The 15,616-nt window shown below is 33.2% G+C and overlaps 1 protein-coding gene across 3 annotated transcripts; it reads left to right on the top strand.

The window, feature by feature from the left end:
• Positions 1–6,078: 6,078 nt before the first annotated feature.
• On the top strand, positions 6,079–14,959 carry LOC127850700 (uncharacterized). Of its 3 annotated transcripts, none has more exons than XM_052383955.1 (8): positions 6,079–6,242; positions 8,360–8,408; positions 8,942–9,703; positions 9,916–10,111; positions 10,507–10,578; positions 10,755–10,841; positions 11,302–13,492; positions 13,697–14,959. In XM_052383955.1, the coding sequence occupies exons 1-7, from the start codon at positions 6,146–6,148 to the stop codon at positions 13,462–13,464; spliced, it is 3,426 nt and encodes a 1,141-aa protein (XP_052239915.1). In that variant the 5' UTR covers positions 6,079–6,145; the 3' UTR covers positions 13,465–13,492; positions 13,697–14,959. The 3 variants fall into 3 exon arrangements, with proteins under 3 accessions (XP_052239915.1, XP_052239916.1, XP_052239917.1); XM_052383956.1 differs by lacking the exon at positions 6,079–6,242 and adding an exon at positions 6,294–6,385; XM_052383957.1 differs by lacking the exon at positions 6,079–6,242 and adding an exon at positions 6,363–6,381.
• Positions 14,960–15,616: the final 657 nt, after the last annotated feature.

The following is a 15,616-nucleotide window of genomic DNA, read 5'->3' as shown; positions in this document are numbered from 1 at the left end:
TGGACACGCTTTCAAACCGCTTCAGGACGAGGTATCATCGGAATGACATGTTAAGCCAAAAGACTTACTCTAAACAAACATAATTTTTATATGACATGGCAGTCGATTAATTATAAAATTTTCAAGTGTTCGACGAGATTATGGTTTTCAGCAGAAAATAACGTACTTTTAAATGCTGGATATCACTTCGTTAATGTTTGGTTGTTTGAATAAGAACGATTTGCTGGTATGCGCTTGAAAGGGACTGTTATTTTGCAGAAATAATGCAAACCCTTACCTGTAAATAAGGCAAATATTTGAGATTTAGTGCGATATAAACGTGGTGTTCTTACCACATACATGGATTCAAATCAATGTTTCCCAATTACGACATGAATAGCCTATTGTTGTCAAAATCGAAGCCGGCGGCGCCATACTAGTTGTGTTCATCTACTCGTGTTCAGATTATTAGCAATAGTCCCATTCCATCTCGCTCACGCTACAAATGATCCGCGCTCTATAACAACGGGGCTTAATATATGTGCGTAAGGTGTCGTCACAGACTTGCATGTACATACCGCACAGGCTACTCAGGGACGTCAATATCCGCTTGTATTGCATTGTCTAGAAAAATCCAGTCAAGTTGGACAACTTGACAAATTCTTATTTCACCACCACCCGATTTATCATCACCTGACCAACAAAGCAGACACATTATTAAAGGGAACCCGATTTATCATAATCTGACCAACAAACCAGACATACTATTAAAGGGACCGTCAACCAGATTGACGAGATTAAAATAGCACGACTGGAATATTACATAACTTGAGAAAAAGTTCATAATTTTCAGTATATTCGGTAATAACATTTCGCGATGTGAAATCGAAAGTACAACGCGAAAATAATTGAAATAACGATATACATACTATAAATAACGCAAGTAGATTGATCATTTTATATATAAGAAAAACAATTCACTACGCATGCACAATTTGAATTCCTGGGTTTACCACGTGACGATAATGATCAATCTACTTGCGTTATTTATAGTTAACTGGTAGTTACCTGGTGTACACATACCCATCAACATTTTATTACCGAATATATGAAAATATGAAAACTTAACAACTTTTTTCAATTAATGTAATATACCAGTCGTGATATTTTAATCAGTATAAACTAATAATTGTAAAAAATACGGTATTTTAGAAGTTTTCTATTTTCCTTCCATCTGGTTGGCGGTCCCTTTAAATAGTCGCGAAAGGTATATGCTCGAACTAGGCATTTTATTTATAACAAACCTTATTAATAGGAAGGCATCGTAACTATTGTAAGATACCCCTAGGGATATTTATTATTGATGCAGACAAATGATACTGCTCTTGTGTGTGTCAAGATGTTTTGTGTAATTTGTATTTACAATATTCAAAAAGCACCATCATGAAAAACACGTGAAAGAGCTCACAATAGTTTATCATTATAGATTTGTTAACATTAGTCACCTTTCCTATACATCATATGTTGGGGAAGCAATTCCAAAAAAAAAGTTATTATCACGGATATCAGGAATGCAAGCATCGGTTTTGAGGTCAAACAAATAAACAATATATCTATAACAGGTTTGCAATGTAGCAGACGTGTTTTCCATGTGTATCCATGTGGGTACTATATGGGACACTCATGTAGGTTCAAATATGGCTTTCCTTCGGGCCCCATTTGAGGCTAAACGTGATAGTGTAAACATTTATGGTACGGACGTCTTGTAAATGCGACCCATGTGGAAACCAAGTTGACCAAACTACATAAGTCCTATTGCCTGCAATGTTTGTCGTGATTAAGAAACCCTTTTAGTGTGAAATGGAATTTGGCAAACTGAATTACATGGGTTAACTTGTGAATTCATTCTGATTCATATTTTGATTGCACATAGATCCCATTATATCCTGCACGTATTGGACCCATACACAATAAGTTTCGACTCATAAGTTTCACTTACTTAAAGGCTGCAAACATAATAATCTAAACTAATACAAATATATGAAAAGATCAAATATACATCTATACCAATGTGCGCTGTATTTGTTGACAGTTCTCAGGCAATGATAAAGAATAGAAGTACATGCACCTATTTTTCTTCGGGATCTATTGTTTGCTGAAGTGGCAGTATGAGATAGAGACAGAGATCGGATACAAGGACACCGTGTTCGATATCTTAAAAAATTGAACCCTTTATAGTTACTTGCTAACTATGCAAATATTAAACCGAATGACGGTCGTGAATAGTTTTTAACTAGACTATTATAAGTAAAGTCTTACATAAACACAACACACAATTTATTTTCAATGGAAAATATAATTTCCAAGGCAACTGCATATTTTTTGTTCAGGTTAAGTCGTTTCAGACACGAACTAATGTTTGCATTATTGTTATCTTTCAGCTGAGATATGCCGTAATTAAGAGGAATCATTATTTTCAAAGGCCTTTATATTTCATTCGTACGTACCAATCCCCAAATTGTGGTCTGGTAGATGATGAACACCGCCTTAATGAAAATGCATTTTATTGTTTGTGTGTGTACATGCAACATAGTTCTATGTTGGCAATAAACTATAAATAAATAGAACTTCACTTCAATGACATCAAAGACAATAAATTATAAACGATATCGAAGATATAACATTTGCATTAAATATAAAATGATTAATTAAAGGCGAAACTGTGCAATATTATTAAAGTAATACACGATATATTCGTAATTCGGCATTGTTTGTATATCCAACAAGCGCTGTTATACTGCGATTCCTTCTCAATCAGATTTCTGTTTGAAAAATAATAAATTAGGACGTTATATATTTGATTAGGAATATTGGTTGGTTAAAGTGTGAAGAATTCGTCTTTATATACGTCTATACTATATGTAGCTTGATATCAAAGAAGCGTATTTTTTTAAACAACACATTACTACCCCTGTCATCGAAGGAATTACACTTCGGTAGAAATTAATGCTACGTATGAGCCTTGAACGCAGGATATCTACCAATCAAAAAATCGGGTTGCTAGAAATCGATGACCTTATAATTGCATGAATCTCTACCTAGACTCGTCTAGCAGGATATGTGAATATGATCGATTTTCAGTTCTTAAATGTATATATGAAATTGCCGAATATAACTTATCCCTCTTGACTTTCACTATTTCCTTTCGACTTTGGCATTTAAAATACTGAGTGTTTTGTTTCGTACCAGACTCCAAGTCGCGTATATGGTTTAATTGATATGTCATAATTACATGTACATTTAAAACCCCATATACAAGATTCGAGGCCGGCCCTGGATCCATTCGAGGACTTTGTAAATTATAGCTGCTTGTGTATGGTTTGTTACAACATTTCAATCATGGCTACATTACTGATATTTTATATTGTCTAATCATGAAGCAAGGCAGCTTGAAAAAAAACATGTTGGTATATATTATGTGTGGTAGCACTTATTGAAATCTTGGTAAAACTTGAAAGCCAAACGTTTGGCTACACAGCACATAAGATTTAAAACGTCCGGTTAAAGATCAGGTATGATGATGCATAAATTAATTACAAGTTTCACGACCTAAATTTGTATTTAATTGATTGCGATCAGAAACCTTAATTCTTACAAATACTAAAAAAATGATGTAAAATGTTTACATTTATCTTAAGATTGCATATTTGTCCGATAAAAAAGATGTCAATGTTCAAGATCGACTATGTAGATCAAAGAAATTTAGGTTATCTGACGCACTTGTGTCGCCTCCTACATTACAATGTCTCTTGTTTGACAGTGTATTATATGTTGTATATCCGGAAATCATATTAATATTTATTTGAAGTCCATAAAGAGTGTCATTTTAACACATGTAAGATACTGTTCCACGGCAAGCATCGTATATTTCGTTAAATTTATTAACGGTATATCTGTGTTTGGGTTAAACAACTTGCACGTTAGTTTTTGTTCTTGTGAACGTAGCTTTAATGCACTACGTACACTGAACATTCGGAGACGTTTGCAACGTGAATACGTTCGACCAAGGAAGACACACATGGGTTTATTTTGGTCTGCTAGTGGCAAACACCTTTCCTTTATGCCGTTATTTACAAGGACATCAAATATAATAGAAACGAATTGTTAACTTATAAAACACAGAAATACAAGAACTCAAAAGCTTAACAATTGACTTTAAATTTGCGCTTCATAATCGTTTCAGGGTAGCCAACACAAGCTCTTGAAATAAACCTGTTATAGGATTGCCATACATGCCATTGACAAAAACCCATAAATGCATCTGGTTCGTCATAGAGATTCGAACGGCTCATTGGCAATTTATGGACACATGTGCTTCTCAATAAAAATCCCAGATAAATCTTATTACGTACTTTAGTATAAGACGCCAAGAAGAATCTCAAGCTATACCTTAAAGTAGGTATATTTAAATGAGTCGATGCCACAAGTGGCGTTCGCTGTGTTCCAAGGGCGTCATTGTCTTCCTAGTAACTATAAAAGCAGTCGACACACCGGTCCGATTCAAGGGGGACACAAAGAGTGCTTAGTTTATTTAATCATCGTTAACAAACATGAATCATAACGAATACCAATTCATAAAAATATAAATAATCGATATGTTACCGTAACTTTAATCGGAAATCAGAATTCTTCCTCCTGTGAACATTGCGAATTTTCAGCGTTTATTTGAATAGTTTCAACAAAAATAGAATTGTCCATACACGTCGTGCAAATTTAATATTATTGTAAATGTCCTTAATATGTATCATTAACTGGTCCGGTGTGGTGGGAGCGACCGGCATTTGTATTGGTCATATATAAAACGGTAAATATATATATATATATATATATATATATATATATATATATATATATATATATATATATATATATATATATATAGATTGGAGAAATATGCTGTTCAAACAGTGCTAATTACATATTTTATACATATGCCCTAGCGCTTTCGACTTTTCGTCTTCATCAGGGGCTTGTCAACACAGATATGGTTGTACATGCAATATTGGACAGTGGAAAGTTCTAAAAATAGATAATTCAAAATTGATTGATCGAAACTCACCGATAAAAACGTGCACTCGCCTAGAGCCGTGTCCGTATTGTTACAGGCTAATTGAATGTTCGTAGTGATTTACAATTAGCCTGTAACAATACGGACACGGCTCTAGGCGAGTGCACGTTTTTATCGGTGAGTTTCGATCAATCAATTTTGAATTATCTATTTTTAGAACTTTCCACTGTCCAATATTGCATGTACAACCATATCTGTGTTGACAAGCCCCTGATGAAGACGAAAAGTCGAAAGCGCTAGGGCATATGTATAAAATATGTAATGAGCACTGTTTGAACAGCATATTTCTCCAATCTATTATTACTGCTTTCTGTTCTTGCATCCGTTTTGGATCCAGTGTTTTAGAAAGATTCATTCGTTGGTGTTTAATATTTTTTCTCAACCATATATATATATATATATATATATATATATATATATATATATATATATATATATATATATATATATATATATATATATACAGTGCTAAAATCGTGACACAGTACCACAGTAGTAAAGAAACGCATAATACCCCATTAGTTCACTCCCAATAAATGAACAGCCACGTCTACAAGTATATATGTGACGTATATGGGCTTTTGTAAAAACTGTGGGCCACGAAACATATTTGTATTTCTTCGTTTTTCGCTGTAACATATTTATAAAAACGCACAGTATAATTTTCCAGTTAATACACAGGTCCTTTCTAGTTATTTGCAATCGGTTTGCTCGTTGAGTTTTATATAGACACAATAATGAATTAATGTGTGCCGTGATAAAATAAACATTGTATTCGCATCAAAACCACAGTAAAGGGTTGTAAATGCTCGAGCACAAACTTACATCCAATGCAATATCCTTCGTATACAACTTAAATGATTCAAGTGGATTTTTTGCCCAACGCGCCATGGGCTACGCCACTGTAAACAGGTAAACAGCCATAATAATTATCTTCTGTGTACAGTGTATAACCGCGATATCGTTATTTATCAATTTGCTTTTACTTTCGATTTACGGAAATCGTTGTGCGATTTACTTTTCATTAAAATTGAGACAATGTCGAAACACAGGGATAAGAATAAAAAAAAGAAAAGCGATAACAATCGATGGGTGAAATCGGAAAACAAAGAAGAGACAACGGCTGAACAAGTTGGTGAGTATATTTGGTTAAACATAGCATGTAAGTTCATTATGATAATGCTTATCTACGAAACTGCCCCTTCGAATGAAATGAAACGGAAGTAAGTTTAATAAAGAAACTGGAAAGCACAGAAGAGACAACGGCTGAACAAGTATGTGAGTATATTTGGTTAGATGTGTAGAAAAGAAAGAGTAGATTGAAAATAAATACATATCAACGTATAATATAATAACTATTCTGAGAAGTATTGTTATAACATACAACGTGTTGGTGAAATTGACCATTTATATTTAATTAAAAGAGGAATGGACCCAAAAAGCGTCAAACAAACACACACAACTGTCGCTAGTCATTATAAACATCAGTTATATAAACAGTTTTTGTGGATTAAATTACAAGATTTAAGATTTGAGTACTTTCGATTCCGCTTACTTTGATACTTGGTTTGTTAAACCAATCGGAAAGTCGAAATATGTATCGTACATCACTATATTTATTCATTTTAAAGACATATACAAACTGACAACATAGCTAAATATCACAGGTAAAAGAAAAAAATTGATGTAAGAACTCGCTTACTTCAGAAACACTAAGTAAACATATTCACTGTTTGAATATTGAGTTGAAATCTTGTTCACAACATTGAAAAACATAAGATTATCATATTGTGTCTTGAATTGGTTGGGCGAGTTTTAAATAATTATAAAGCAACTGCTTTACGAAAGCGTTAGTGTCAATTAATATTTAAATTGCGTTAATTGTAATTTCAAATAGACCAATAGTTGCAATTACAGTGTACGTGGATGTATGTCAATTATTAAAGCTTTCAATTTAAATCAATTTAGCTCGGCAAACAAGCTATGTTTTAGCTTCATACATGTTGCTGATTGATGCTGTTTATTGTGTTTTATGCCGCCTTAAGGAATGCATAGCCTCACCAGAAAGGCGCTAATAAACATCGGTTTAATACCTAAGAAGTTGGATGGGAGTAAAATATAGAAGTATTTAGCAAAGCTTTTCAGAGCGACCCTTTAACCTAAAAGCGAAGCAATACTATGACATTGCTAGTCAAATCAGATAATATAAAGCGACACAACTTTTCAAGAATGGAATTGCAGTAGTTGATCACATTAAAGAAATATAACGTATGTTATATTATTCCGTTGAAATGTGCATTTTCGCGGAATGCACTAGCCATCCCCGATACTTAATTAGATCTCTAGTAAAAGCTTTTAAACGAACCAAACATCTATAATTTTCACACATGTATTTCAAAAAAGCAAACGTATCGGCAGTTTGTCTTGAGGCAAAGTCATTTTTAGATACACAAATATGAGTATGTTTAAGAAATAATATTTTGTTATCATGGTTTGTTGTCGAATAACCCACAGTAAGGAGTATAGATGCGTAGGAATTAAATCACGAGTGCGAAGCACGAGTGATTTGATAACACGCATCTATACAACTTACTGTGGGTTATTCGACAACTAACCATCATAGAAAAATATTATTTCGATTCTAACACGATTCTAATTGATTTGGTTCAAGTTTTAGGACGTGAACTATATTTTTCAATACTCCGCCCTTCTTAGTACAAAGTTCACTATTTAGTGACGTCATTGAATTGTACAAACATATGACGTCGTTTTCATTTACAAATATTTTGCAAATGACCTCACTTTCATTGAAAACAACAATCGTCGAAACTTAATGACGTCACGTTTATTGATGCTACTGAAAAGCTGACATGCTATAAATGTTTTCTGAATTACGTTTCCTAACAAATAACATTCTTTGTAGGCGTGGTTATGCCAATAATCACCAAATATACAATTAGTTGTTTCATTACACTTATATACATGCTACATTTATTACATTTCTTTTTGAGCGGGTTTTAGCACGTGCATTTTACTGCAATATTTTCTTTATTTATTCGGAACTATTTTCGCAACATTAAGCTCCGCCCATAAGTTATTGCAGAATAACCCACGCTTGATTTCCTTCTTTGTCTATAGAAAACAAGTCACGTGCCGTGTTAGAATTCATAACATTCTTAGTCGATCATCTCACAGATTTGCGAACATTTGAAACTAAAAACATACATATGTCAAGTATTTTTTCTATTCCAGAAACTATATGGAGTGTCATAGTTAAACGTTTGCTGTTCATCTTTCAATGGTATACATTTTGTTGTCGTGTTTAATTCTACGAGTGTTTTATTATTGATTTTGATTGTTTCTATTTTTATTAATAGAAGCGAGTTTCTTCATCAAACATTGTTCATGAACATATACACTTTACAATGTGTTTTATTGATAAAACCCACACTTGTCACGCAATTTCGTTCAAAGTAAATATTAACTAACACCGAGAACATCATTATAACTAATATTGTTAAAAAAACTTCTATTTAAAAATATATTTTAAAGATTACACAAGCTAAAGTAATAACCAACAATTCATTTTTACTAAGTCCTGAACTTATGTTTATATTTGTTAATGCATATTCATATTTGCATAACTTTATTTGTTGATTGAGGGATATAGTGCTTATCACAGTCATATCAGTATTTATTTTGTTATGCGTTTTTCTGTGGTCGTTTGTTTAGATCTCTAACCGATTTAAATTCAAAATCTCTATTGAACACTTTGTATTCATTCTTTTAATACTTCGTGTATAATGTATAACTTTTACCTTTTATATTTAAAAGGATACCTTTTTTCCAACAAAAAGGCGATGTCACAAGATTAAACAATATAAAGAATACCAATGCATCATCTTCCAAACATCAACGCGTCGATGACCAAGATCAGATGACAAAGGAAAGTTTTGAAAACAGAGCCGCCGAACTTCTGCAACAAAACAAGGAACACAGTAAAAATGAGACTCAAATAGACGCAACTGTTAATTCACAACAAAACCATATCGCACAACTTACCAAACTCAATGAAGACCTGGAAAAGAAGCTTAAGCATGAAGAAGAGAAGTATGAACAAATTAAAACAACGAAAGAAAACTTCATAGATAATTTGGAAACAAATAAAAGCGCACTTACTGATAAAATAAAAGAGCAAAATGATCAAATAACATCATTGGAGAACGAATGTACGAAATGTACGACGAAAAATGCAGAACTTACAGAACTAAGCTCAAAACTTGCGAAAGAACTTAAAGAAAAAGAGGATAAGTACCAACACATGTTATCTGAAAAAGATAAACAAATACAACGTATAGAAATTACATTAAAGGAAAGTGGTGCTTCTATCACTAAAAGCAACGAAACCATTAAGAACCTCAACGAACAGAATATCGAGCTAGAACAAGACATTGCACAATTAAAAAAACGCATATCGAAGATGGAAACCGAAACGCAACATTACAATACTATCGTGTCTGAGAAACATAATCAAATCGAAAGGTTAATGACGAAAAACAAAAACTTAGAAGAGGAAAAGAAAGATGCATTGCGAAGGTTTGTATTTGAACAATCCTTAACATGTTGCGTTATCTGCTCACCAAGTATGTCACCTACGGTATACGTTCCATAACGTAACCCACCGTAAATCCGACTGAATCGTTATTTGAATAAAAACTCAAAACAAACAAGTTAATATGTAAGCTCTTTTCAAAGTGTACAACTGTGCCTTTTGGTTCTTTAATATTTGACTCGTTGATCTTCTACAGGTTAAGTGCAATGATGTCGGTAAAACTTCGGGACAACAACCCCAATATTGCTGACCTAAGTGACCAGTTCAGACCCACTAAACTCGGGGAACAGTTCTCTGAGCTCTATGACAACGAATGGACAGACGCATTTGATGCACTGCAGAATAATTTTGAAGAGAGACATGCCATAAGCATTCTGTTGGACATTGTCATGGTAGTGTTGTTTTTGTTCTTCTTTCTGTTATTGATTTGTAATTTCATTCAAATACTCCAATTCTGTTGTACAGTAATAATAATTTTATAGAAAATACTGTCTATACTTCGTTGTTCTGTTGTAGTTAAATTTGATTGAAATTCATATCGACGGTTGATAAATTGAAGCAATAAGTACGTATGATATGTATGTTTTAGATGCTTCGCTATTTTATGTAAATAACAGGTTAACCTGGATAGAAATTTAATTTTACATATTCGTAACAATGACGAGGATTATAGCAAGCAACTTGCTTAATTATTGAATACAAATAATAGTTTATTATTATATAATTGTTAACGTAAAGCATGATGTACTTTGTTTATTACACGTACTAATATATGTTCGGTCAATAGGAGTCGTATCAGTTTTGTGACCAACAGCTCGTAGAAGTGTGGACTTTTGCTGAAAATTGGTTCATAGACAAGGTAACATTTTTGTGTTAATGATAGTTACCTGAACATTTTCCATTCAACGCATAAGTAAAAACAATATAAACATTTTACATAAAACCATGTGTAGGCTGTCAATCGATAAATGTTTCGCTATATACTGTATGCTTCATCTGTTAGATGTTTTACTGTATATATTATATATATATTAGGATGTTACGACTGCTCAACAAATATCAAAGACTCTCAAAGATGTGCGAAAACAGAAAGTCATAGGCCGTGTTGAGGACATTCAACAGGTAATAATGAACGTATGATCAAACAATCATAATGAATATTTTCTTAAAATGCAATACACACCATTATTCCATATCTTTTGAACAGATTTTATGGGTAGTCTTCATTTGTACCGCCCAATATATTCCTGTTAGGGATCCAATTTTTTTTGCATTGGAAAATTAAGTACTAGCAAACTAATAGTTGTTTATAACGATATAATGCCGTTTCCGCGAGACAGTATTCGAATGGGAAAAGTTGTAACTATAGAATTGAATAGCCCTCAATCATAATATGAAATGTTTGGGATTCGAATAATATTACTTTTCGAACTATGAACTCTCCCAAATATATCTCCGTATTTCACTTTAAAACTTGTTAGAGCATATAAATAAACAACACATCTCAATATGGTATAAAGAATTATTGTATTTTATGTTCGCTTTGTCTTAACGTTCATATTTGGGTATTGTATACTTACAGAAATACACAGGGTACCTACTAAAAGTTTGTAATACTGAACATCTAGATAAGCTGATTACATCCGATCCTTTGCGAAATTTTATTTCTACTTGCGTACGACTAGCACTACTGATGACTGCGAATGATCCCCCTGTCGTCATAGAATGCCCTGGTTGGCAACGTTTTTCTGAACGCCCATATCTTAGAGACACTGTTCTACACAGTTCCCCTAACGATTGTCTATCTCCAGAAGAGTTAAATAATGATAAAGAAAAGAAGAGTACAAGTAACACGATTGATGAGGCTCATCTAATTGCGACTCAAATGAACGACCATGAAGCAGGAAAAGTTGACAATATATTCTCAAATCAAATTAAACATAATGCTGATAATATGGATTGTATATTTAGCACCCCTGTCCGAGATGACGGTATGAATCCAAAGTCCAATCTTAGCGTCGTTCATGAAACCCAAACAAATGCATCATCCAGTTTATACCTAGAGAACGATGTTGAGGAAAAAATTTATCCAGCCGATACAAGCAAAGAACATGGTCAAGAGTCAAACAATCTGTCAAAAATGGAACCATGCCTTGATGCTTCACCTGATGTTAATGTCAACTTTGAACCAACAGACAGCACACCAGAAATGCTATCAAATAAAATAAATGACACTGATACCCAATATGATGTACAAACAGTCGAGGTGCGAAACGACAAACCGCAATCGGAGAACGGTTCAAAAGATGGACCCATGAGCAACATCTCTTTTGCATTGTCAGAACAACGTCATAATGCAGACGGACATTCTGGCGGTCCTAAAGCACCGCAGAATTCGGATGCAAAGTTGACCGAAAAAGAGACTAGTCTTAATGTTCAACGTATTGGGGAGCCAGTGGAAACAAGAAATCACTTCGGAAACAAAACCAAAATAGTTTCGATTAACTATGAATGTAATTTTGGTACTGACAGTTCACAAAGTCAAGTGGCAAACAGCCCAACATATACTGACCCAAATCTAGATGCACCAACAGATGAAAATGACAATATTGAATTACCTGAGAGCACACAAACTACTCTATCCAATTTTATAGATGGCTTATGTCAGCAAATGGTAGGTCTATCACTAAAAGTGAAAGAAAACGAAGCACATCAACACAAGGAAAATGGCAATGCATCAAAGGTAGATGTAGTTGAGGATGAGACATGCGATACAAAAGATGGAACCTGGGAAGGGTTGTCAAATGAAGAGTCAGGTCAGAATCATAATGCAGAAGGACATACTGGTTGGCCTCCTGAACCGCTTACCTCTGCTGAAAAGTTTACAGAAACAGAGGGCAGTTTTGATGTTAAGCGTATTGAGGAGTCAGAATACACAGGTAACAACGCCATGACCGCAAATACAATTGATCCGACTGAATGTTATGCTGTTACCGACATTGCGCGGACTCAAGCGTTAGACAGCCCTACAGGTACTAACCCAGACCAAGATTCACAAACAGGTGAACATTTCATTTTTAAGTTACAAGATATATCAGTTGAAGGTACGTGTGAAAAAGGGTCTAGTCAACATCAAGCCGTCGAGGACGATGTAGTTTATGGTCAGATAAACGATTCATATTTATCAAACACAAAGGACGGATCATTGGCAGGTGCGTCTGATGTAAAGTTTGATCTTCAGCAATGTGCAGAGCGAGATATAGACGGTGATCAGAAAGAAGGTGAATACATATCAGATATGAAAGATGGCCCACTGGAAGATATGTCTGATACAGTACCTGTATCTTGGCCACATCATTGTTCAATGGAGAATACACATGACTCTCAAACTCCATTGCTTTCAGATCCACAATCGACTCATACAGGGGTCAGTTTTAATGATAATCGTATTGAAAAGATCCAGCAAAATAAAAACGACGTCAATGGCAATCGTACTACAGCTGCAACGGGGAATTCACATGATTTGCCAACTGAAGAACTGAAGAAAGTAGAGAGGCCCATCTTTGATAAAGACAAATTTAAAGAATACACATCCCGTGGACCGTACGTGGACTACTTCGTCTGGCCGATTATATACCTACACCGAGACGGACCGATGCTTGGAAAAGGAATTGCTCAAGGTTCTAAAGATAAAATGGCCGATGGCAGTAAGACACTACTTGTGTCCTGGAAGACGATGCCCTAACTGTTTACATATGCAAACATATCTGGAGGTATATATAAACATTATTTGTTTAAAGTAGTCGTAAATGTCTAATTGTTTTAAGTTTTCGAAGGTCTGAGTTTATTTTTGCTTTGAATTCTCTTCAAGTCATGTGTTTTATTGCTTTAAGGGTTATATTTAAATCTCATGCACAATGCTGTGAAGTACTGGTTCATCTTGATCTTTAAGCTTCAATGTTTTTTGTTGGTTACAGACAAGCTATGGATGGCGGGATGCAATTGTTTTGGTTAAACGAAGTGAGCATTTTAGAATGAACAGCGGCGCAGCAATTTTAATAGTTTTTTAATGATGAATAAACATGTTTCGGTTTACATTTGCGTGATATAAAATATAAGATGTTTTAATTACAAGCTTATCTATGTTCACTATTAATCGAATTCTTTGAATGTTGTACCAGCTTGTTCCAGCTTAAATTGTCATTAATGCTGCGATAAATCAATTATATTGATATTTTAATCACTATTTCACTATACTAGATTATTTATGCACACCTATCAAATACGCTTAGATAAGTCTGTTAAATATACATAAATCTTTTTGAGAAAAAGACCAGTGATAACATTAATTAAATTGTCAAGCATGTATTTGTTAGTTTCTTAATAATGTTTTATTGCGTTTGTTTTCTATTTTTAATGTATACATAATTTTATAAAAGTCAAGTTATTTCAAAGAGTTAAAGAAAGCTTGTGAGCCCGATACCTGCCATTTATTCTCTATTATTAATCACGTTACATCAATGAACGATAAAAACTGTATTGCTTAAAACTTTGCAGTTATACTATGATGTACTTGTATTATGTACAATACACCATGAAGAACTACGTACATAATCGCGATTTTCTTTCTTAATCAGGTTTACAGTCATGATTATACATTTAGTAAAAAGAATCATTTTCCATTAAGCTTTATTCACATTTTCGTATATTCAGCAATTTGTTTGATTAAATCATTCGTTAAAAGAGAATTTAAATATGCAATCAAAAGCGTTTAAGTATTGCAACTTTGAAAAATATGCATACTTATGTCTACGAATAGTGGTGAAAAAAGCTGATGATTCTCAATTATTTAGTAATTTACTAATTTACGACAAACTTCACGACTTACCACAATTTTACTTCCAAACACAGAACAAAGTACATTATAATTGTACTTAAATATTTCTTTCGTAGATATATACAATGTTGTTGTTTTTTTTAATTCAATGATGCATGAGAATGTAGTTTTCATGAGCTTGACATTGCTTTATTAATAAATCGAACATTTGTGGAAAAATTTGTTTAATTAGAATTTATGATATATTTACTTGATTTGATTTTATATTGTATGTTTGCAATTTAAATTATGCAAATTATTTAAAGTTGTGCCTTGAGCCATATATTCCAATTTTATTGTATTAGCTTTAGCAAATGCTTTAGGGAAAAGGGAAATGTATAATTATTAAAGTATTAATATATTGCGTTGTTTTATTTTACAGCTCTGTATAATTGTAATACCATATTTGATTTATATACAAAGCCAGCATGTTTTTATAGGTTTATTGTATATCAATGATCAGTTGAGAATATAAGTATCATTATGTTAATTGTATGTCAAACATACAAGAAGAGTATAATTTTTAATGTTATATCCTATTGTTGTAACACATGGCTACTTAACAGCAGTTATACTTATACCATCAATCTACATTTATATAGAACAAACGAAAACAAAGCTGCCTTTTTCTTTAAATGAACGGATGTGTTGATGTGTTTCGCTCTTTCTTCATCGAACATTTAAAACGATAACTTCACAACGATTTCGAAATGCAGTTCAATTACACTAAATACAGTTTAAGTCGAGAAGTTAACATACTTGAATAGTTTGTTCAACTTCAAAGACAGTATCAAATTTGTATTTTCATTTTACAACGTCAATATTGACCATGAGGACAGAACTAAATGTATATAACACATCGTCATTCTCACACAAATGCACGTGATTTTGATTTTTAAGTAATAGGTTTAAAGCTATTAATAAGTCGATATTTAGAGGGGAACACTAATGATATAATAAATATGCTATTATTCGAAATCGAAATAATCATCTTAACAAATAACTGCATTTTGAAATTTTA

The sequence above is a fragment of the Dreissena polymorpha genome, chromosome 11 (genome assembly GCF_020536995.1).
Source record: "Dreissena polymorpha isolate Duluth1 chromosome 11, UMN_Dpol_1.0, whole genome shotgun sequence".
In the NCBI taxonomy this organism is placed as follows: domain Eukaryota; kingdom Metazoa; phylum Mollusca; class Bivalvia; order Myida; family Dreissenidae; genus Dreissena; species Dreissena polymorpha.
The sequence above is the reverse complement of the archived record's forward strand: the minus strand, read 5'-3'. Positions and strand labels throughout refer to the sequence as shown.